The 23,710-nt window shown below is 39.0% G+C and overlaps 1 protein-coding gene across 4 annotated transcripts in view; it reads left to right on the forward strand.

The window, feature by feature from the left end:
- Window positions 1–27: 27 nt before the first annotated feature.
- TSC22D1 (TSC22 domain family, member 1) overlaps window positions 28–23,710 on the forward strand; it is a 144,316-nt gene continuing 120,633 nt past the window's right edge. For 3 of the 4 annotated variants that reach the window (XR_001005437.1, XM_011974611.1, XM_011974612.1), the window contains exon 1: window positions 28–3,320. Coding sequence is in view for 3 of the 4 variants with exons in the window: in XM_011974611.1 (XP_011830001.1) it covers window positions 424–3,320 (2,897 nt within the window). In the remaining variant the exon portion in view is untranslated. The remainder of the gene's footprint in view (window positions 3,321–23,710) is intronic. The other variant, XM_011974613.1, reaches the window with a different exon arrangement.

Genomic DNA, 23,710 nt, shown 5'->3' on the forward strand with positions numbered 1-23,710 from the left:
CGGCCGCCGCCGCGGCGGGAGGAGGGGGCTGAGGCGGCTTCGGAGTTGGCCGGAGAAGGTGGGCATTTCTCGCTTTTCCTCCCCCTCCTGCGCTCTCCCCCTCCCTCCTGCCCCGCACCCCACGTGAAACGGAATATAAAGGGGGGTGTGAGGCTACAGGGGAAAGTGAATGGCGAAGGACTGAAGGGGTCCCCCCTTCGGGTCCCTGGCCGCCCTGTTCACCCTCGTTCATCCTCCTTTCCGAAGCTCGCTCTCGAAGGCAGGAGCGACCGGCGCCTTCGGCTGAGGAGGAGGAGAAGGAGGAATCGCGCCAGGCGGAGCGTCAGGTCCCGTTTTCCTCTCCGGCGTCTCGAATACAAAGATTACGGTGCAGAAGGAAATTGCACTCGCCTCCTCGGCCCCCCCCCCCCGGTACCCAACACAATGCACCAGCCGCCTGAGTCCACCGCCGCGGCCGCCGCCGCTGCAGACATTAGCGCTAGGAAGATGGCGCACCCGGCAGTGTTCCCTCGAAGGGGCAGCGGTAGTGGCAGCGCCTCTGCTCTCAATGCAGCAGGTACCGGCGTCGGTAGTAGTGCCACATCTTCCGAGGATTTTCCGCCTCCGTCGCTGCTTCAGCCGCCGCCCCCTGCAGCATCTTCTACGTCGGGACCACAGCCTCCGCCTCCACAAAGCCTGAACCTCCTTTCGCAGGCTCAGCTGCAGGCACAGCCTCTTGCGCCAGGCGGAACTCAAATGAAAAAGAAAAGTGGCTTCCAGATAACTAGCGTTACTCCTGCTCAGATCTCCGCTAGTATCAGCTCTAACAACAGTATAGCAGAGGACACTGAGAGCTATGATGATTTGGATGAATCTCACACAGAAGATCTCTCTTCTTCGGAGATCCTTGATGTGTCACTTTCCAGGGCTACTGACTTAGGGGAGCCCGAACGCAGCTCCTCAGAAGAGACCCTAAATAACTTCCAGGAAGCCGAGACACCTGGGGCAGTCTCTCCCAACCAGCCCCACCTTCCTCAGCCTCATTTGCCTCACCTTCCACAACAGAATGTTGTGATCAATGGGAATGCTCATCCACACCACCTCCATCACCACCATCACATTCATCATGGGCACCACCTCCAACATGGGCACCACCATCCATCTCATGTTGCTGTGGCCAGTGCATCCATTCCTGGTGGGCCACCCTCAAGCCCAGTATCTAGAAAACTCTCTACAACTGGAAGCTCTGACAGTATCACACCAGTTGCACCAACTTCTGCTGTATCATCCAGTGGTTCACCTGCATCTGTAATGACTAATATACGTGCTCCAAGTACTACAGGTGGAATAGGTATAAGTTCTGTTACTGGCACTAGTACAGTAAATAATGTTAATATTACTGCTGTGGGTAGTTTGAATCCTAATATGACAAGCAGCATGCTTGGTAATGCTAATATAAGTACAAGCAATATTCCTAGTGCTGCTAGTGTGAGTGTTGGGCCTGGAGTTACCAGTGGTGTTAATGTGAATATCTTGAGTGGCATGGGCAATGGTACTATTTCTTCCTCCGCTGCCGTTAGCAGTGTCCCTAATGCAGCTGCAGGGATGACTGGGGGATCGGTTTCAAGTCAGCAGCAACAACCAACAGTTAACACTTCGAGGTTCAGAGTTGTGAAGTTAGATTCTAGTTCTGAGCCCTTTAAAAAAGGTAGATGGACTTGCACTGAGTTCTATGAAAAAGAAAATGCTGTGCCTGCTACGGAAGGTGTGCTGATAAATAAAGTGGTGGAGACTGTAAAGCAAAATCCGATAGAAGTGACTTCTGAAAGGGAGAGCACTAGTGGGAGTTCAGTGAGCAGTAGTGTCAGCACACTGAGTCACTATACAGAGAGTGTGGGAAGTGGAGAGATGGGAGCTCCTACTGTGGTGGTGCAGCAGCAGCAACAACAGCAACAACCAGCTCTCCAAGGTGTGACCCTCCAACAGATGGATTTTGGTAGCGCTGGTCCACAGAGTATTCCAGCAGTTAGTATACCACAGAGTATTTCTCAGTCACAGATCTCACAAGTACAGTTGCAGTCTCAAGAACTGAGCTATCAGCAAAAGCAAAGTCTTCAGCCAGTACCTCTGCAAGCCACTATGAGTGCTGCAACTGGTATCCAGCCATCGCCTGTAAATGTGGTTGGTGTAACTTCAGCTTTAGGTCAGCAGCCTTCCATTTCCAGTTTGGCTCAACCCCAGCTCCCATATTCTCAGGCGGCTCCTCCAGTGCAAACTCCCCTTCCAGGGGCACCACCACCCCAACAGTTACAGTATGGACAACAGCAACCAATGGTTTCTACACAGATGGCTCCAGGCCATGTCAAATCAGTGACTCAAAATGCTGCTTCAGAGTATGTACAACAGCAGCCAATTCTTCAAACAGCAATGTCGTCCGGACAGCCCAGTTCTGCAGGAGTGGGAGCAGGAACAACAGTGATTCCTGTGGCTCAGCCACAGGGTATCCAGCTGCCAGTGCAGCCCACAGCAGTCCCAGCACAACCTGCAGGGGCATCTGTCCAGCCTGTTGGCCAGGCTCAGGCAGCAGTGTCTGCTGTACCTACTGGCAGTCAGATTGCAAATATTGGTCAGCAAGCAAACATACCTACTGCAGTGCAGCAGCCCTCTACCCAGGTTCCACCTTCAGTTATTCAGCAAGGTGCTCCTCCATCTTCGCAAGTGGTTCCACCTGCTCAAACTGGGATTATTCATCAGGGAGTTCAAACTAGCGCTGCAAGCCTTCCTCAACAATTGGTTATTGCATCCCAAAGTACCTTGTTAACTGTGCCTCCCCAGCCACAAGGAGTAGAACCAGTAGCTCAAGGAGTTGTTTCACAGCAGTTGCCTGCAGTTAGTCCTTTGCCCTCTGCTAGCAGTATTTCTGTTACAAGTCAGGTTAGTTCAACTGGTCCTTCTGGAATGCCTTCTGCCCCAGCAAACTTGGTTCCACCACAAAATATAGCACAAACCCCTGCTACCCAAAATGGTAATTTGGTTCAAAGTGTTAGTCAATCTCCCTTGATAGCAACTAATATAAATTTGCCTTTGGCACAACAGATACCACTAAGTTCTACCCAGTTCTCTGCACAATCATTAGCTCAGGCAATTGGAAGCCAAATTGAAGATGCCAGGCGCCCAGCGGAGCCCTCCTTAGTTGGCTTACCTCAGACTATCAGTGGTGACAGTGGGGGAATGTCAGCAGTTTCAGATGGGAGTAGCAGCAGCCTAGCAGCCTCTGCTTCTCTTTTCCCGTTGAAGGTGCTACCGCTGACGACACCCCTGGTGGATGGCGAGGATGAGAGGTAAGATCATGTCATATTTCTGGAGACATTCAACAGATTTGAAGTTACCTATTTAGTAGCTACATGTATGCACAAAATTAGTTCAAAGCATTGTATATTTTCATTTTTGTGAAAAATGCATTTTTATGAGAAGTTTTATAGAGCAAGAGTTATGGAATGGTTTCAGAGTGGGTAGGAAATAGTAATATGTAAACAATATTTTCAGAATAGTTGTTGAGCATGTGTTCACATTAAAAATAGGTTTGGGGGCACCAAGTGGTTTTATTATCTATAAAATGCTTTTTAGAAATATTAATTATGGAAAGCTTAATTTTTGCTAGCCCACATAATAGTTAATCTATTTTGAGCTGCTAAAATAATCTCTTGGGGGGTTGTGGTTCCCACGTTTGTTCTCCTTTACTAGACATCCTTTTTTCATTTCTACTGTTTGATCTTAGTCTGTGAAAGATATTGTTGCCTGCTTTTCCTAGTCAGATACGGTATGAAAGATGACTTAATCTGGGTTATATAGGTTGCCCTCATACCGCAACTGACCAACTTTTGTGTGCTTATTTAATGGTCATTTTATCTGAACAGTAAAGCAATGGGAATCTTAAAGTATTTTGCGGGAAAGGAGGACATAAACCATCAAAATAACCAGATTTATCTTGATAGTATGCTGTACATTTTTTCTTTTGCATGGTAGATCAAGGTGGTAGCCATTTTAAAGAATAGAAGAAAGTAAGTCTTGGAGGACTGAATTTGTAGAGGCATGAAAATAAGACCTTGGTCTCCGGCTAATCTCCACCTGTTCCTTTTTTTCCTTACCAAAAAGATACAGAAAGCCTAAAGTACATTATTAAACCAAGCGTTTTTTCACTTAGACTGAAAATAATATGCCAGTAACTCTTATTGAATCAAATTGTGTCTTTGAAGCTGACTGGCTAGAAAAGTTGTGAAATCTTTCATGTTTCTACATCGTTTTAAATCCTACTTGATTTTTAAAGTAATATTCTTTCACAAATTTGCCAGTCTGTTACTAACCTTGATTAAAATACTATTATAGGAGTTATGAAAAGACATCATTTTCACTGTGGAATTTGGAGTTAAGCATGCAAGATATTTTATTATTTTAGTATTGGAGGGTTTTGTGAGTAAACTTTCATCAAGCTAATATAAGCATTTATATTTTATATGTATGTTTGTGGGTTTTGCTTTGGAAAAATTGAGCATATTGCAAAATAATTGTAATTTTAGAAAAAGAAAACAAAGGTCAAATGTTTCAGTGAGGTTTTTGTTATTTAGTTGTTTAAAAGATAAGGTAAAGACATGGTTAAATTGATAAAATCTTGTCTTTCAGGATTTTTATTATTTTTCTAATAGTCATGTAATTAAAACCTTCTTACCTAACCAAATGTATTCTGTATTATTTGTACAAAACTGTAGTCTAAAAGATAAACTTTTAGGAGGTACTTTCCTTAATTGTTCCATTATTATTGTTAAACCTTTAATTTTCTCATGCTAATACTCACCTGTAATTTTAAAAGAATTATTTACCACAATTATTAATGTTTTTTAAGTCAAATTTATGATTTGAGTGAAGCCTTTATAAAAACAGCTATATTATGTGGATGCTAAGTTTAGAGAAATAAAAGATGGGTAAAATACACAAATGAAAACACTCATTTTGAATTCAAACTTGCCTTGATTTTGTAATTACCATTTGTGGTCCCCTGGCTTGTCTTTCCCCTCTTTTTCTTTCTATTGGTAGGACATGATAGGATTTTCCACAGCTTGCTGTTCCAGACAAAGTCAAATGATGCTACTTTCAACTAGATTTTTAATTATAGGAATAGGGTCCCAGTTTAAGATATTAATATAAAATTAATTTTTCCAGATAATAATTGCTAAAAGGATTAATAAGCCAATTATGGAAATTATGGAATTCTAAAAAGGAACAAAAAGACATAATGAGAAATAAGGAAATACTGATCTAATACAACAAGTTGTCTTCAGACACTGTACACATTCAATTATAATTATGTTTACCAGTCTCTCCCACAAGACCAGGAGTTCCTCAAGAGCAGAGACTGTTTTGAATTTACTACCTATTTGGGCCTTGGTTAGTTAACATCAAAGTTTTGTGATTAAAAACCAGAAAATTTTTGTTTTAGCCATATCTTAAATTCTGTAAAATCGGAATGTAGCCCTAAAACACCTCGTAAGATCAGAAAATATATATATTATATTCTTCATTGTGTTTTACTGAAGATTATTTCTTTTATCACTACAGTTTGGAAAAAGAAATTAATTTCATTTAAATTTGCCCTTGAAAGATAAATTAAGAATAACTACAAGAGAAAACAATGATATGATTTAAAAACTTTTAAAACCTTTCTTCCCATGGTAGCCTCTGTGTCACTTGCATCTTGTGGGCTTGGTCACCATTTGTCTCAGGAGAGAGAGACTACATATATAATTTTAATATTGTGAATCAGGAAATGTGTTAACAATATAACTTGGGTAGTAGGACAAATGAGGATGGTTATCTTGTAGTCATCTTTTGAAATAATACTCTAACACTTTAGATTATAAAATGTTTAGACATGTGGAAAGTGCCTTCACTTGATCACTGGGAGAGACTATAAACATGGATCAGGGTGTTAAGATTATGTATCTTGTTTTGAAAAAAATCATTCTTATTTAAAAAGTCTTAATGTCAGGCCATGTGCAGTGGCTCACACCTGTAATCCTAGCACTTTGGGAGGCTGAAGTGGGTGAATTGCTTGTGCCCAGAAATTTGAGACCAGCCTGGGCAATATGGCAAAACCCTGTCTCTACAAAAAAAATAACAAAAATTAGCCAGGCATGGTGGCGCATGTGTGTAGTTCCCAGCTACCTGGAAGGCTGAGGTGGTAGGATCACTGGAGCCCTGGAGGTCAAGGCTGCAGTGAGCTGGGGTCACGCCAGTGTACTCCAGCCTGGGTGGCACAGCAGGACCCTGTCTCAAAGAAAAAAAAAAAAAGTCTTAATGTCTTAGACTATAACATGAACTGTGAATTCTCCTTTACAAGAATGGGAAAATACAGATATTTCATCTTTTATGTTTTGTGACCGTTATTATTAGCACAGCCTCTTAATGTGAAATGGGTCAAACTTCCATACATCCTTCAAGACTTAGCTCAGATGTTCTCTTCAAAGCATTGTTTTCACTCAGGGGATATTGTTTCCTTAGCACTTTTTAATATTCCTCTATTTAAGCACTGTATACATTCAATTATAATTATGTTTACCAATCTTTCCCACAAGACTAGAAGTTCCTCAAGGGCAGGGACAAAGTATTTTTTTGAATTAATTAGCAGACATTTCTCTGGTTTTGTTTTTTTGGTCATGATTTGAAGTTTATATTGTCCCTCATCTTAAGCACAACTGTGAGAGATGCAGGATCATATAATTTATGCAACAAATGGAAAGGAAATGGATAAAAAGACTTGCTTTTTTTGTACCTCTCTTCAACATTTTTAAGTGAATTGATGTCTGTCTTCTAAGTACAGTGCCTGTTTTATAGTAGGTCCTCAAATATTTAAGAGGCATGCATGTTACTTATAAAATAGGAGTAATACTCATTTTGCCTACTTCTGAGGATGGCAGTAGTTATCAGTTAAAATACTTTAACTAAAATACCGAATTATAATTTTTAAAGTTTTTTTCAAGATATACATGCACAGTTTAAAGATAGTTTAAATGGTTGTCCAAGAAATACATGGAAGAGCTTCCTGCAGCCTTACTTTCCAGTTTTCCTTTCCTAGAAATAATCACTTTCATCTCTTTTAGATGATAATTGTGGTATTTACCTCCCAGTCTCTAAATAACTTGCTTGTCTTACTACTAGATTTGTAACATAGCCTGCTGATTAGGAGCATGGACTGTGGAGTTAGATTGCCTAGATTTGAATTTTCTTGTCATTTACTAGTTTTAAGTAACATTGGGCTATTTATGCTCTTTATGCCTCAATTTTCTCATTAAAAAAAAGATGACAGTAGTTACCTCATAGGGTTGACATAAGAATTGAATTAATTTGGAAATTCCCTAGAACTCTGTCTAACTCACATGCCCTATGTAAATATTTGTTAAATAAAATACACCTTTCATTTGTTTTTGTCTTTATTAACTTCCTGGATAGAAAATGAAGATTTAATTTTGTTGTTACTATCTACCTACCTGGTCTCCTTTTTTCCCGGTACCCTTCCTCCCAGTAGTTATCACTATTGATTATTCAGTATTCTTGTCAAATACTACTTTTCCTATCCTGTACAGTGTTTTGTGGCTGCTTCCCTTTTCTATCTCCACCTGTCTATAATAGAAATGGGTTTTCCTCCACTCCCAAGTTTTCATCTGTCAGCATTGTCTGTTTTCTCCAAGTTGCCCCTCCTTTCCCCACCCTCTTCCCATTTTTGTATGTTTTGGGCTCTACCTTTCCTGTAGAACCTTTCCTTAGATGTCTGGTAAGTCTTGATTGTCTGCTTGCAAATAAGTGTTAAAGGACTAAAGAGCTGATTAGAAATTTGCAGTGTGGGGCTGGCCATGGTGGCTCATGCCTATAATTCCAGCACTGGGAGACCAAGGTGAGAGGATTGCTTGAGGCCAGGAGTTTGAGATTAGTTTGGGCAATATAGCAAGATCCTGTCTCTACTATATATATATGTGTATGTATATATACACATATTTTTAATTCTTTTTCCATGTGGCTTGTTGACTCTTTACCACAGAGTAATCTGGCTGGAGTTCATTATCTTTTTTTTACCTCTTTGTCTAGTTTTCTCAATATTTATCACTAATTCCACTTTTCATCAGATGCCTTTTAAGATGTTGCAATATCAGATACTGTTAACAATTTTATCTTAGGAAGTTTCATACCCCCTGACCTCCATTCTTGACTGGTTGCCTTCTTGGCTTGGTACACAACCATTATTCTGGGATTCCTTTCACTTTCCCTTGTGTTGGATCTCCATTTTCCGGAGACTAGTGTCTTTATTCTTAGTTTACTTGTTTTAAAATGGCTTTAGTTTACTCTGACACTTTCTTAGGTGAAGAAAACCAAGGGAGGGGAAGTTATGTTCTCTTATATTTTGTGCCATTACTTTCTAACATCCATATTGCTTTTGAGAAATCTGAAGCCATTCTGATTTCTCATATATTGTATGTGACCTGTGTATTTTGTTTTTCCTTCCCTTCCTTTTCTGTCTCCTTCCTTTTCCTCCCCTCATTTTTAAAACATCTAAAAGCATTATAAGATTTTATGTTTCCAGTGTTCTGAAGTTTTGCCATGATGGATCTTTGTGTGGGTCGTTTTTCATCCACTGTGCTGAGTACTTGGTGAACCGTTTCAGTTTGGAAACATCTTTTCATTCTGGGACTTTTTCTTGAGTCAGGTTGTTGATTATGTCTTTCCATTTTTTCTCTGTTTCTGAAACTCCTCTTTTTTGGATAATGGACCTTCTTGACTGGTCTTCTAATTTCCTTTTGTTTTCTCAACTATTTTTCACCTGTTCTTCTTTTTGCTCTATTGAGTTTCCATTTCCCTTATCACATATTTAATTTCCAAGTGCTTTTTTTTTTTTTTTGCTCCTTGTTAATAGTATACTATTCTATTTTAGTAATGATAGTATTTTTTTCTTAGCTATCTGAATATATAAAATGTTAGCTTTTTTTTAAAGTTTTTTTTTTTTTTTTTCCTTTCTGTGTGGTCTATTTCCTCCGGTTTTTATTTTCTTTCTTGTTGTTTGCTTTGGTCTTTTTCTTTCATCTTATTTCTTCCTAAGATAGTTGGTAGTCATGTGTAAGAGTAAGGAATTAAAACGCTAATTAGAAATTCTGAGTGTGGCTTGTCAATTGTTAGCTTTCCTATATGGTAACCTGGCTGGGCTGTTTGATTGGAGGACTTCTAGTGTTGGTTTCTTCTTCTGTATCCTCCTAGCTGGTTAGGTCCCTATAAGAAGGCGCTCTCCTGATTTCTTGCTTGGAATTGAAGGCCTTTCAACAAGCATTCTGTGGGGTGGGCAGTGAGGGGGATGTGGAATGAGAGGTTTTCGGGGGATCCCCAGATACGTTTCTTCACTCAACCCTGTTTTCAGTATGTTCCGCATTTTGCTGTGCCTGATTTCCTTAGTCCTGTGATCTTATGTTTTACCTTCTTCAGACAATATACTTTTTTTTTTCTTGGGATTAGGGAGGGACAGTTGGGAATCTGTAGGACTGGCTGCTTCTTAAACTGACTTCTAAACAATCTTTTTAATTTTAGCACCCTTTCCCCCCACATCCCACTTACATAGATGTGGTACTGCCAATTCCTGAGTCTTTTGGGGATTTTGCAGTTTAAATTGGGTTTGTTCTTGGCATTCTCCATTGTTTGCTAAAGATTTAATTTTCTAGTGTTTGCTAAGTCATTTGTCACTCAACTGTCTGCTTTCCAGCTTTCAAATGTTTTTTGCTATTGTCTTTTCATCTGCCTAGTTTTTGTGGGCTTATGTCTTTACATCTTAACAAATTGCTTTTCTGTCATTTTAGTGGGGTTTTAGGGAAGGAGTGAAAAAATAGATGTGTGTGTTTAGTATTATTACACATCTGTTTCGATGGTAGAATACTATTAAGTGTAAAGAATGATGCTAATTTTAATAAAGTCATTGCTCCAAGTTCTCTAATGAATACATAAATTTTAAGAGTGGAATTACTTGGTTTATATTCATTAGAAGTAAGAATAGTATGTAATTCAGAATTTCAGTTCATAGAAGTGATGAAAAGTGTTAGTATTAGATTCAGTTAATATCTACCATATTTAACCACTCTAAACTTGTGAATTAAGTTTTTTTCTATTTTATTGGTGAATAAACTGAAACTTGCTGAGTGTTTAGAGAGGGTGAGTTGTCTAAGGTTACATGCATAACAGTAAAGCAGAGCTAGGATTCAAGGCTGTTTTTTCATTTCAAAATCTAGTGCCGTTTTACTTCTAACAGAGCTAGTAAGAGGTAAGGCTAGTAGTGCCCATAAGGAATTCTTAAGAGTGTCTGAAAACCTAAAAAAAAAGGCAGGCTTCGTTGCTTCATTGCTTTGTGCATTTGTGTAACTGATGGAATTGCCATAGAACGTAACATTTCCTTGCAAGTCCTTGGTGAGAAAAAAGTGGATAAAGTCATAACAGTGGTGTGCCTGGAATGCATTAGACATTCAAATGTTAAATGTTAAGGTGGACATGTGTTTTTTTTTCTTTTGAAACTTATGTGGAAATTTTAGGAAAACCATTTTAATTTTTTAATAATTTAGATTCAACCTTTGCAACATTGGCTTCAGAATTACAAAACACATAAATTCTATTTCTTATTTAGAAAGTTCAATTTCACACCTGTAATCCCAGCACTTTGGGAGGCCAAGATAGGAGGATCACTTGAACTCAGGAGTTCAAGACCAACCTAGGCAACATAGTCCCCATCTCAATTTAAAAAATTAGATAAAAGAGAAAGTTTAATTTAAAATATGAAGCTGTTAAGCATGACCTGTTCTGGTGCTGCAGTATTAGAACTTTGGTGGTTTTTGCCTTCTCACTGTTGTTAAAGTTGAATATGTCATGGTAAGAACATGCTTTACTGGCTCATTAAGAAAAACTACACGGGTTGAAAAATTTTAGAGTATCTTTATACTGATTTTTAAAAAATTATAACAACTTTTTAGATTCTAGGTTAACTTTTTTCCTAGTGTCACATATATTCAAAAGCTGCCCTCCACCACCCCATTTCTTCTTTACCAGTCAATTTGACCAGGAAATCTTGACCTTTCAGCACAATTAGGCCTACTTAACCTTTGTTTGCCCTCCTCGAAACACTGTATTTTGCTTTTTGTGATAATCTTCCATTTTCTTCCCACTCTTCTGGCCATTGCTTTTCAGTCTCTCTTTCAGATTTCTCTCTTCTGTCAGACTCTGTTTCCTAGGTTTTTCTGAGTCTTCTTTATACTCACTGCCTTTTCCCTAGGTAATCATTTGTCCCCATGGCTGTAAAGACAGTTTGTATGCTTTTGGCTCCTGAATGCCTATCACTAGTCCAGACTTCTCTTCTTAGCCTTACACTGGTAAAGTCACCTGCCTTCATAACATCTCTGCTTGCATTCTTATAGGCTTACCAGTCTCAACAGGTCATAAACGTAACTCTTGATTACCTAGCCCCTCAAATTTCCTCTTTTAGTTGTCTTTATTTTGATAAATATCATTTCTTAATGCAGTTCTTCACTTTAGAAACTTGAGAGTCATTCCTGATAGTTTCTTTTCCTTGCTCTCTACATCTTGATCATTTCTTTAAGATATATCTTCATCTTTTTTTTTCGATCCTTACTGCCATTGCTCTAAGATAACATCAGCTCTCATTTAATGCACTGCATGTAGTAGCGTCCTCACAGAGCCTCCTGCATATGTCTTGTCTTTTTCTGATATTGTATCGTATTCTTAAAATGGAAGTCTGCTCAGGTAACTCACTTGCCCAGAACCCCTTTTAAGCCTTTCCATTTATTTTAAGGTTATTTCTTTCTGTCTTTGCTTACTGCTGGCTTCATCATGCTTCTTTCCCCCAACTTTCTTCATTCCAGTTGTACTTGACCTTTCAGAAAGTTTTTCAGTTTTCATCCATTCTTCTAGGCCTTTGCACGTGCTGTTATTTTAGACTGAATATCCCCTATGCCATCTCACTTTCATTCAACTTTAAAGCTGAACTCACTTTTTGAGAGGCTGCCTCTGACATACCAATCTAAACTTAGGTTCTTTGTTAATAACTGTTTAATAGCACCTTGTTCTTTTCTTTTATAATGCTTATTACAGTTTGTATTTAGATTTTGTTTTCATGATTATCTGATTATTTTAAGCTTCATGAATAGAAATGGGGATGTTTGATGTGCTCCATGTATTCAAAGCCTATTTCAGTGCCTATTAGATAAAATCTGCTTAATCAAGAAAATATACTGTTAATATTGGCATAAGAAAAACCAAGGAGAACTTACATTTCTAAAAACAGAAAGATAAAGTTCTTTATGATCAGGTGATAAAACTGTTTTCTCCTTTAAGAGAGAATTAACTGATTTACTTTTTGCTGTGTGTGTGAGCCAAAAAAACCAATGCTTAGGTATAATCAAATATGGTCCTTGTCCCCAGGGAGTGTATAATAGTATAATAAGATATATATGCATGTGGCAGTTATTTGGCAATATAAGGACTAAGTAATAGTTTTAAGCAACATGAAATATTAAATCAAAGAATCAGAAACTTAAGAGTTGGAAATCTTGATCTCATTCAACCCATGAAGGAACAAGTTTTGATTAGGCGAATTTGCTGAGACATTTTTTATTTATTATTTATTTATTTATTTATTTATTTATTTATTTATTTATTTTTTTGAGACAGAGTCTCGCTCAGTCGCCCAGGCTGGAGTGCAGTGGCGTGATCTCGGCTCACTGCACGCTCCGCCTCCCGGGTTCACGCTATTCTCCTGCCTCAGCCTCCTGAGTAGCTGGGACTACAGGCGCCCACCACTATGCCCGGCTAATTTTTTTTGTATTTTTAGTAGAGATGGGGTTTCACCGTGTTAGCCAGGATGGTCTCAATCTCCTGACCTCGTGATCCGCCCGTCTCAGCTTCCCAAAGTGCTGGGATTACAGGTGTGAGCCACCGTGCCCGGCCGAGACAGTTTTACAAATTGTTTCTTAGACTGTACCTGGAACATGGGTTTTCAAAAGACATAAGCAAAGTTCACAGATGGTATGGATTTGACCTTTGGTAGGTCAGAAAAGCAGTGTTATTTAAAGTGACTTTTCACAAGTTTTAGGGTGAAGGAAAATGTTTCAAGTGGGAGAATATTAATAAAAATGGGGGGAAATAAGAAAAACACCTGGGCAGCAGTAAGGCAACAGTTGGATTTACTAGAGTTAATAAGTCTCGTCACTGTCCAGGAAGTGATAGGAAGTGACTGAAGGTTGAATTGCGGAATGGTTGGCCCTCAATACTTGTTGACTAAATGGTGTTCCGGGAAGATTAGTGTAAAGGGAATCTGTAGTTTGGATTGAAGTGGGAAGCTGGAAGAACCATGTTGGACGTTATACATTTATATAATTTGTTAATGAATGAAGGAAATAAATGAGGGGGATAGTGAATTTCATTGCAAAATGATTCAGTACAGGGTTTCTTTGCTTAGCAGAGTCCACAATTTAACAAAACTCTGTATTCACTTTCCTGTCTTCTCTCTCAAAGCAATATGTTACTCTTCTCATTTTGAAAAAGGGGGAAAAAATCCCCAAAACCCATTTTCCCAAAAAATTGATGACCCAGCCTCCATTGTAAAGATTTGAAGGGTAAGTGGTTATAACCTTAAGACAAGGTTTTCTGCAATTTAATTTTTTTTTTTTTTTGGGATGTAGTTTTGTTCTTGTTGCCCAGGCTGGAGTGCAGTGGCACAATCTTGTCTCATTGCAACCTCTGCCTCCCAGATTCAGGCGATTCTCCTGCCTCAGCCTCCCAAGTAACTGGGATTACAGGAATGTACCACCATGCCCAGCTAATTTTTTGTATTTAGTAGAGATGGGGTTTCACCATGTTGGTCAGGCTGGTCTCGAACTCCTGACCTCAGGTGGTCCACCCACCTGGGCTGTCCCAAATATATTTAGTGGTGAAAAATCCAGGTAAATGTGAACTAACACGAATATTTAGAACTGGTTCCTTATATCAGTGATTGTAGAGACCTTTGCTGGCTTCCTTTTCGTACTACATAGATTTCCACTGTCAGTCTCTTCCAGGCAGTAGAGAGGAGGAATTCTTTTTTTTCTGTCTGCTGGGGACTCCTGGGTCTCTACCAAAAAGGAAGTGGTGTACATCTTAAATTATTTAAAATGTGAAAAACATCCGTGCTACCGTTGATGCTAAATGTGAGCATTTTGATTATTTTGAGCATTTTGATGTTTAAAGAGCCACAGTACTAATGTTTATTCGGTTCCTTGTTGGTGCGCCTTTTCACGTTGCCATTTTCAAAGTATAAGGATATATATATATACACATGTATGTAGATACACGTATAAAGAAATACAATTTTTTGGTCTGGGCTTAATGGCTCGTGCCTGTAGTCCCAGTACTTTGGGAGGCTGAGGCAGGTTGATTGCTGGAGTCCAGGAGTTTGAGACCAGTCTGGGCAACATGGTAAAACCCTGTCTCTACAAAAAAAATACAGAAATTAGCTGGGGATGGTGGTGTGCACACCTGTTGTCCCAGCTGCGTGGGAGGTTGAGGTGGAAGGAATGATTGAACCTGGGAGGTGGAGGTTGCAGTGAGCTGAGATGGCGCCACTGTACTCCAGCCTGAGTGACAGAGTGAGACCCTGTCTTGAAAATATAGCTGGGCGTGGTGACTTACGCCTGTAATCCCAGCACTTTGGTGGCCCAGGTGGGTGGACCACCTGAGGTCAGGAGTTCGAGACCAGCCTGACCAACATGGTGAAACCCCATCTCTACTAAATACAAAAAATTAGCTGGGCGTGGTGGTACATTCCTGTAATCTCAGTTACTTGGGAGGCTGAGGCAGGAGAATCACTTGAATCTGGGAGGCGGAGGTTGCAATGAGGCAAGATTGTGCCACTGTACTCCAGCCTGGGCAACAAGAATAAAACTACATTCCAGAAAAGCAGCATAACAAACCTGCATGTTGTGCACATGTACCCTAGAACATAAAGTATAATAAAAAAATAAAATAGAATCTCTTAGGTATCTGAAAGAATGTAATTTATTTAATAAGTATATGTATAGCTCTATCTCTCTTCTTAAGGAGAGCCAGCAGTTGAATTCAAGAATAAATGTGTGTTTGTATTTAAGAAAAATGACAAAAGGTTCCTTCTATTACTCTCCTGCAATTTTTGGTCCTTCAACTTTTTTTCACCTATTTTAAATTTATTTTATCTCAAAACATTTCTGTCTTTGTAAGCTGTTTTAAATATTTCAAGGAATGGCTTGAGATGGAAATCTAATTGCATTTGGGAAAAGTATGACAGGGTAGAAAACGATGTTTAGGAGAGGTACTAATAAAGGAGTATTGGGAGTCAGAGAAGTTAAGATCACATGCTTGAGGAGGAGTTTGATAGCTGCTGGGCTTAGTCATTTTAGTAAAGAAAACATTAAGCAAAGAGGTTCAAAGTACACAGATGTTTATAGAAAAGAATATAAGACATAGTCCAAGTTGGTATCAGATGGGCTTTGTATACATAAGGCTAACTTTGAAAAGCCTTAAATGTAAGATTGAGAAGTCTGGATTTAATTGGACATGGAATGGAGGGCTCTTTTTTGTTTTTGTACCATGCAGTGGCCTGATCTTTTAGGAGGGTGCTGGCTTTACTTGGGATGTCTAGTTGCTTCCTTCCTTAATTGAGTATGAGAAACTCAGTAATTCTTTTTCCTCAGTGGTGGAAATGGAGGCATATTCTGTGTCATTGTGATCTGAGATAATGGTTTGAATTAGTCCCTTTGGCCTCATTAGGAAAAGTAAGGCGGACCCGGTCCACATGTGGTAACACTCCACTTAATCCAGAGGTTAAACCAGCTCTGGAATGTAAGGAGCCCCAAAACTGCTTGAAATTGCTATCAAAGCCATGTCCCCTCCTCTCCCTTGTCCCCTGCCCCCTGGGGGGTATTTTTGCATAGCATTTCTGATCCTTTTTTTGGACTTTTAATAAGTCTTATGTTTACTAGCTTTATTATCTTAAAGCAGATGAGAATAGGTGGGAAAGCAATGGGATTCTGAGGCATGTAAGTTGATATCAGGAAAGTTAGCAATTTATAGCCTGACATGAAGGTAGGAGTTAGAAATTTTAAGAAAACCCCAAAGAACTGTGATAGGGTATTGAATATTTGCTAATTGAAAGTTAGATTATGTTTGGTATATTGTTTTAAGGAATCATGGATGTAAGAATAAATTCCAAATGATGTTAATTACTGAGCTATGGACAAGTATAAAGAAACCATGTTTTAGTTGTATTGCCTCCACTGTATCATTTAAGCATGGGCGAATCATTTTACTCCTCTATATTGCTTTTTTCCCATTCTAAAATAGGACAAGATGCTTCATAGTTTTTACCTTTTAGGGCAGCAAGGTTATTCTCTAAGACATTCTTAACATATGTTACAAATATGTTACAAAAATAAAAGCTAGACCTCTACATAGAGAAATTATGAAGAATATTTGTAGTAACATTCAGAAGTAAAATTAAAAGATCCTAATAGATGCTGAGATGTAAGTAATTGGTAGTGATAATTTTTATTTTTAGTTAAATCAGTGAATGACATACTAGGTACTAAGTCTGCATAAGGTATTTTGTAGATATTTAATGATTTAGATGTTTAGGTATAATGAAGATCCCCCCTAGTTTTTCTCTTTGAAATATTTTTATTAATTACCTTTTTAATTTTTTAAAAAAGAGACGAGTTTCACTATGTTGCCTAGGTTGGTCTCAAACTCCTGAGCTCAAGTGATCTTCCCACCTTGGCCTCTTACAGGCGTGAGCCACTGTGCCCGGCCTAATTACCACAGTAAGTCAAATACTGTACCAAGGACAACTGACTTTTCTTGTCGTATATGTTTTTATTTCCTTTTCTAGAAATTGACAACCAAGCCAACTTGGTTTCTTTCATAAGGAAGCTTTTGTTTGTGCTTAATATTAAATTAATTTTTAGAGGCCGGGCATGGTGGCTCACACCTGTAATCCCAGCACTGTGGGAAGCCAAGGTGGGTGGATCACTTGAGGTCAGGAGTTCAAGACCAGCCTGGCCAACATGGTGAAACCTCATCTCTACTAAAAATACAAAAATGAGCCAGTCATGGTGGCACACACCTGCAGTCCCAGATTCTTGGAGAGGCTGAGGTATGAGAATCACTTGAACTTAGAAGGCAGAGGTTGCAGTGAACTGAGATCACACCACTGTACTCCAGCCTGGGCAACAGAATGAGACTCTTGTCTCAAAAAAATAAGAAAAGAATACATTTTTGGGCTGGGCACAGTGGCTCACACCAGTAATCCCAGCACTTAGGGAGGCTGAACAATTGCTTGAGCCCAGGAGTTCGAGGCTGCAGTGAGCTATGATGGCACCACTGTACTCTAGACTGGGTGACCAAGTGAGACCCTGTCCCAAGAAAAAAAAAAAGTTAATTTTTTTTCTTGGTTGTGTCCTCTAAACAGATTTGTTGTGGTACTTTTGACAGTGACCAGTACATCTTCCTGTTGAGGGAATATACTCCCATGTTTTAAAAATTAGTTTTTAAAAAAGGTGGTATTTAGTGAAATTCGTCTTCGTGAATTTAATTTAGGAAAAAATGCTACTTTGTAAGTTGCGTCTTTTGCTTTATTTTTGGTTCTTCAAGGTTGTTCCTTTGAGTACAAGGTGGTGTGAGATGTGTGAATTGAGAAAATCCGTGGTTTGGGCTGTAGTGCTGTCCACTGCTTAGGTGCTCAGATACCTGAGTCTTTGCTTTTCTTCCTCTTTTAAAAGGTTTTTGTTGCTGTAGTTCAACTAAACTTCTCTTTGAGAGTCAAACACGGAGCCAAGTGTTGTCTTTGGTTGATGGTTCATTTTACTGTAGAATTTTGGAATAAGAGTTTTAAACTGTTCTTCGTTTTCAATGTGTTATTTTCCTCTATGGGGATCCACCAAACATTCATCAGTTATTCTCTGAAATGATGGATAGCAGGATTTATACATTTGTACAGTTGGTTATGTTTTATTATTAGGAATTTTACCTATTTTGAGGTTCCAGGCAGGAAGGGTGGATACAGAAAGAGGAGATAGAAATGAGAATTTCACCCTAGATAACCTTAGTGGTTTCCTACCTCCATCTCTGAATCCCATAATAATGATCATGATATCATATCCTAATCCTTGTAGGAACAAGTATATTTAATGCTTGTTGAAGGTACATAACGTTTATTTTATTTTATTTTATTTATTTATTTTTTGAGATGGAGTCTTGCTCTGTTTCCTAGACTGGAGTGCAGTGGCACGATCTTGGCTCACTGCAGCCTCCGCCTCCTGGGTTCAAGTGATTCTCCTGCCTCAGCCTCCTGAGTAGCTAGGATTACAGGCATGTGGCACCATGCCCGGCTGATTTTTGTATTTTTGGTAAAGATGGGGTTTCGTCATGTTGGCCAGGCTTGTCTCGAACTTCTGAGCTCAGGCTATCCCCCTGCATCAGCATCCCAAAGTGCTGGGATTACAGGCATGAGCCACCATGCACCGCCTGAAGGTACATAACATTTAAATTGGCAACTGTGTAGCTCCTCTTTTTTGTGAACTTGTATAAGATGGATAATAAATTCATAGGAGACCTGAGGATTATATGACAGGGAAATGATTCTAAAATGTTATTGACTGATATGTTACTACAGATAAAATATTGTGAAGTTAAGGGCCTGGGTCACATAACTATTAAGGTAATGGAGCTAGTCAGTATTCCATTAGGTGATTTCATTCCAAAACTTGCACTCAGCCACGTTCTGGAGGTTTCTTACGTGCATTGAGAAGTGACAAAAGGTGACAGCTGACAACTATAAAAAGGAGTCCTTAGCCTATTCAGTGTAGAGGCATTTGACACTATAGACTTTCCTGGTTCTTTCAGTCACTATTTTATGGAGTTGTCCATTAATGAGTGTTCCTAATAATTCCTTCAATCTTAATTTTATTTTCTCTTAGTACATTTAAAAAGTATAGTTTCTACCTCAGTGGTTAAATTCTCCAAATTTATTGCTAAAAAGTAAACTTTAAATTTGGAAAATTTGCTTAAGTAAATTGCAATTTCAGAAAAGTAGGTGAATATGGAGACACCCAGTTGCATGACATAAATATTTCAATAAATTAGATTACTAGCCTTCTAGTGGTCTCAGTGAGATTCTATACGCTGTTGATACTTAGGACATTTTTTGTAAGCTTAATGCAATCAAATTAAAATTTTATTAAAATGCTTTTAAAGTAGAAACCTAATTTTAATCAGTTGAATAATAGCACATTTTATGATTCAGATTTTTGGTTTTGAGTGGTTACAGCTTATCTTCACATCACATTTATTATTGAAACAAGAGAAAGTGATAATTTTCCTGTGAACTCACTTGGGGAAGTATAAAAAATGATAGTTTATATGAATGCTTTAATATTTATTTGAAAAATAGGATTTAGCTTGTCCTTTTGCTTATTCTAGAAGGTAGAATTAACTTTTCTTTTTTTGAGACGGAGTCTCGCTCTGTCGCCTGGCTAGAGTGCAGTGGTGTGATCTCAGCTTACCGCAACCTCCATCTCCTGGGTTCAAGCGATTCTCCTGCCTCAGCCTCCCAAGTAGCTGGGATTACAGGCACGCACCACCACGCCCAGCTAATTTTTGTATTTTTAGTAAAGACGGGGTTTCACCACATTGACCAGGATGGTCTCAATCTCTTGACCTCGTGATCCATCCACCTTGGCCTCCCAAAGTGCTGGGATTACAGGTGTGCTCCACCGTGCCTGACCACTTAAAAAAATTTTTTTTATTATTATTATTTTTTTTCCTTTGAAATGGAGTTTCTACCTTGTTGCCTAGGCTGGAGTGCAATGGCGCGATCTCAGCCCACTGCAACCTCTGATTCCCGGGTTCAAGCGATTCTCTTGCCTCAGCCTCCCGAGTAGCTGGGATTACAGGCATACACCACCATGCCTGGCTATTTTTGTATTTTTAGTGGAGGTGGGGTTTCTCCATGTTGGCCAGGCTGGTCTCAAACTCCTGACCTCAGGTGATCCACCCGCCTCGGCCTCCCAGAGTGCTGGGATAACAGGCGTGAGCCACCATGCCCGGCCTTGAATCTTAGGCATCTGAATTAGGTCTTCAAAGGTTTTTTCCCCCCAGGTAACAAAATTTTTTTTTTTGTTTTTTTGAGATAGAGTCTTGCTTTGTTGCCTAGACTGGAGTGCAGTTGCATGATCTTGGCTCACTGCAACCTCTGCCTCATGGGTTTAAGGGATTCTCCTCCCTCAGCCTCCTGAGTAGCTGGGATTACAGGCGTGCGCCACCATGTCCAATTAGTTTTTGTATTTTTAGTAGAGACGGAGTTTTGCCATGTTGGCTAGGCTGGTCTTGAACTCCTGACCCCAAGTGATCTGCTCACCTCAGCCTTCCAAAATGCTGGGATTACAGGCATGAGCCACTGCACCTGGCCACAAAAGTTCTTAAAAGTATTCAGAGATTTTTTTTTTTTTTTTTTTTTTTGAGATGGAGTCTCACTCTTGCCCCAACTGGAGTGCACTTGCATGATCTTGGCTCACTGCAACCTCCGCTTCCTGGGTTCAAGTGATTCTCCTGCCTCAGCGTCCCTACTAGCTGGAACTACAGGCATGCACCACTGCGCCCAGCTAATTTTTGTATTTTTTTAAGAGACAGGGTTTCACCATGTTGGTCAGGCTGGTCTTGAACTCCTGACCTTGTGATCCATCTGCCTTGGCCTCCCAAAGTGCGGGGATTACAGGCGTTGAGTCACTGTGCCTGGCCCCCAGAGGTGGTGGTGGTGGTGGTGGTTTTTTGTTTTGTTTTTTTTAACAGTAGAACTTTTTTTTTTTCATTTTCGTTATTTATTTTCTGATTCACTTATAAATGTTGGAGCTACCGAAGCAATTGGAATTTTTTTGAATTGTAGTTAACAGTAGTAAAGATCTATCTTAAAAGTAGCTTGATTTATCATTTAATAGTAATGTAATATAAGCCTTACTTGCATGTTCCATAATTTTTACTTTCTGCTAGTATGAAATAGCCAAAAGTGACTGAAAGCCAGTAATTTTCACATCCTGTATGAGTCGATTTCATTTCTAGATATTTTAGTTATTTGGTATGCTCTTGACAGCCTAAAATTGCCATTCTCCCCAATCCATGTCAGCATTCATGGGGAAGAGAGAATTTTTTTCCTTTTGTTAGATATTAATACCATATCAAAACACCTTGACTAATGAAAAAAGCTTTTCTCTCAAGCTTTGAACATTTTTGAAGGCATTTCATACTTTTAAAAAAAATTTTAGTGTATAAATACAGAAACCTATCTTGCATGGGCTGATGCCACATGTAAACATCACTGGCTAAAATATTCTCAGAGTGCCTGAAGACAAGGATGGCTGTACGTAATTTTTTTTTTTTTTTTTTTTTTGGAGATGGAGTCTTTTGCTGTCGCCCACGCTGGAGTGCAGTGGCACAGTCTCGGCTCACTGCAACCTCCACCTTGTGGGTTCAAGTCGTTCTCCTGCCTCAGCCTCCTGAGTAGCTGGGATTACACTACAACGCCCGGCTAATTTTTGTGTTTTTTAGTAGAGACTGAGTTCATTGTTGGCCAGGCTGGTCTCAAACTCCTGAGCTCAGGCGATCGGTCCTCCTTGGCCTCCCAAAGTGCTGGGATTACAGGCATGACCCACCATGCCCGGCCTACGTATTTCTTATTAAGTCTTTTGTTGTTGTTGTTTGCTTAAGTTTTCTGGGGAAAAAAAATTCATAAGGGCCTAAGAATAACATTCAGGCATTTTTGCAAGACACTTGTGATTGTTGAATCTTCTTAAGAGATAATGTTTAAAAAGTGGGGTTACCTTTTATAAAATGGGCAGGCTAAGATCAACTTTGGATTTTTTTTTTTTTTTAATTTAGAGGTCTAGTTATCTTTCCAGTTGTACTCATGTTCTTAGCTCTTAAGGATCTACAAGTAGCTTATTGGGAAATTAATTCAATATGTAGAAACAAAAGCTTTTACCAGGTGGACACATTGGCCTAACAAAAACCAAGTTATACTATATTTGAGTTTATAAATGCCATTAGTACCATTCATTCAGTAATCTGAATTAGGCTTAACACATGAGAAGGGGAGAGGAGACAAGAGAAATGTGGAATTGAAGACCCTTAGAAGGAGTGGAAGAGAAAGAGGGGATTTGGTGATAATTGATAATGTGGTAAACATTTGGTGCAGTTTGCAGTCAGGGGGCACTGTGTCCTCATTGCCTACGTCAGCAAATTTATCTATATAAAAATTATTTTAGAAAAATTACCTAAGCTAGTTTAAGCAATTGTCTTTTAGCCTAGAAGGTTTTTAATAGTACCTCTTTTTTTTTTCCCTGGTATTGGGATGATTTATTTACTTCAGAAATACTCATTCAATATTTATTGAATGCTTGTTATGTACCTAGCACTGAGCAAAGATACTAAGGGTATGAAGAAAAAAAAAGACATGGTTTTGGTCTTCAGCAGTTTCGTCTAGTACACTGAAGAAGCATCGTAAGATCTTAGCTTATCCTCTTAATTATCCAAATAAGTTTATATTGTGCTCAGTTGTTATTCTGTATATGGTATACATGACAGGATTTCTTTTCAAATGAATTGATGCATCTGGACTATCGAAGAATGAGCATCATGAGGTAGAGTTTAATGAACATTAGTCTTGGCATCAGCCATGGCATCTAATCTTGTTTCTGCTACCTCTTCATTGTATGACCTTTGCAAATGAGTTAACTTTTTTAAGCCCAATTTCCATACTTGTTATGTGCAGGTAATAGCTACCTGTGCTGTTGTGAGGATAAAAGGAGATAGGCATATAATGCACCTGGCTCAGTTCCTGATAGTTCTGTAAATTGGTGGCTGTTCTTATTACTGTGCTAAGTAAGAGTGATTCCTTTCTTAAGCGCTGTAAATTAAAACGGAATGCTTGTTTACTTGTTCAGAGACTTTATACATAATTTTCTAAAGCAGCAGTTCTGTACCTTTGTGACGGTTGTGGTGCAGTCTTTCTCACCTGGGGTCCATAAGACAATCCCTACGGGAAAAAGAGTGTCTACTTTCTTAGTTCTAAGAATGGCATATATCTAGCACCGTCATTCTAAATTTATAAGAGAATAGTGAATTCATTACATACAGTGGAGGCATCAGGGATTAATTCTTTTGCTGACTCTCATGCTACCAGTTCAGTACTAGATGTGATTATTGAGAAGTGCTTTGAAATTCCTAAATTCACAAAAACATAAGTTGTTGTAAAAGCACCCTTTCCTTTTTTTTTAAATGGGGGAATACTTGGAAGAAATACAGCGTCATGTAGCAGTTAGTTAATACTCTAAAATAGAACCATTACCCTAATTAAGTGATTCGCAAACTTTTTCATTCTGAAAGATTGTTTTAGATGGGCATTATGCCCTGAAGACCATCTGTTCCATGCTCAGTCCCATATGGGCCTGAAAACTATCTCCTTAGAATGAATGGGATTAATCTGTTTGTTTTAAGATTGTAAGTCAGTATCTGGTTTTTTAAGTTTCAAACATTCATTGAACTGGATTTTGAAATCTGTAAAGTTTCAAAACTAGTTTTTTTGTAA

The sequence above is a fragment of the Mandrillus leucophaeus genome, unplaced genomic scaffold, assembly GCF_000951045.1.
Source record: "Mandrillus leucophaeus isolate KB7577 unplaced genomic scaffold, Mleu.le_1.0 Scaffold147, whole genome shotgun sequence".
NCBI classification, from domain to species: domain Eukaryota; kingdom Metazoa; phylum Chordata; class Mammalia; order Primates; family Cercopithecidae; genus Mandrillus; species Mandrillus leucophaeus.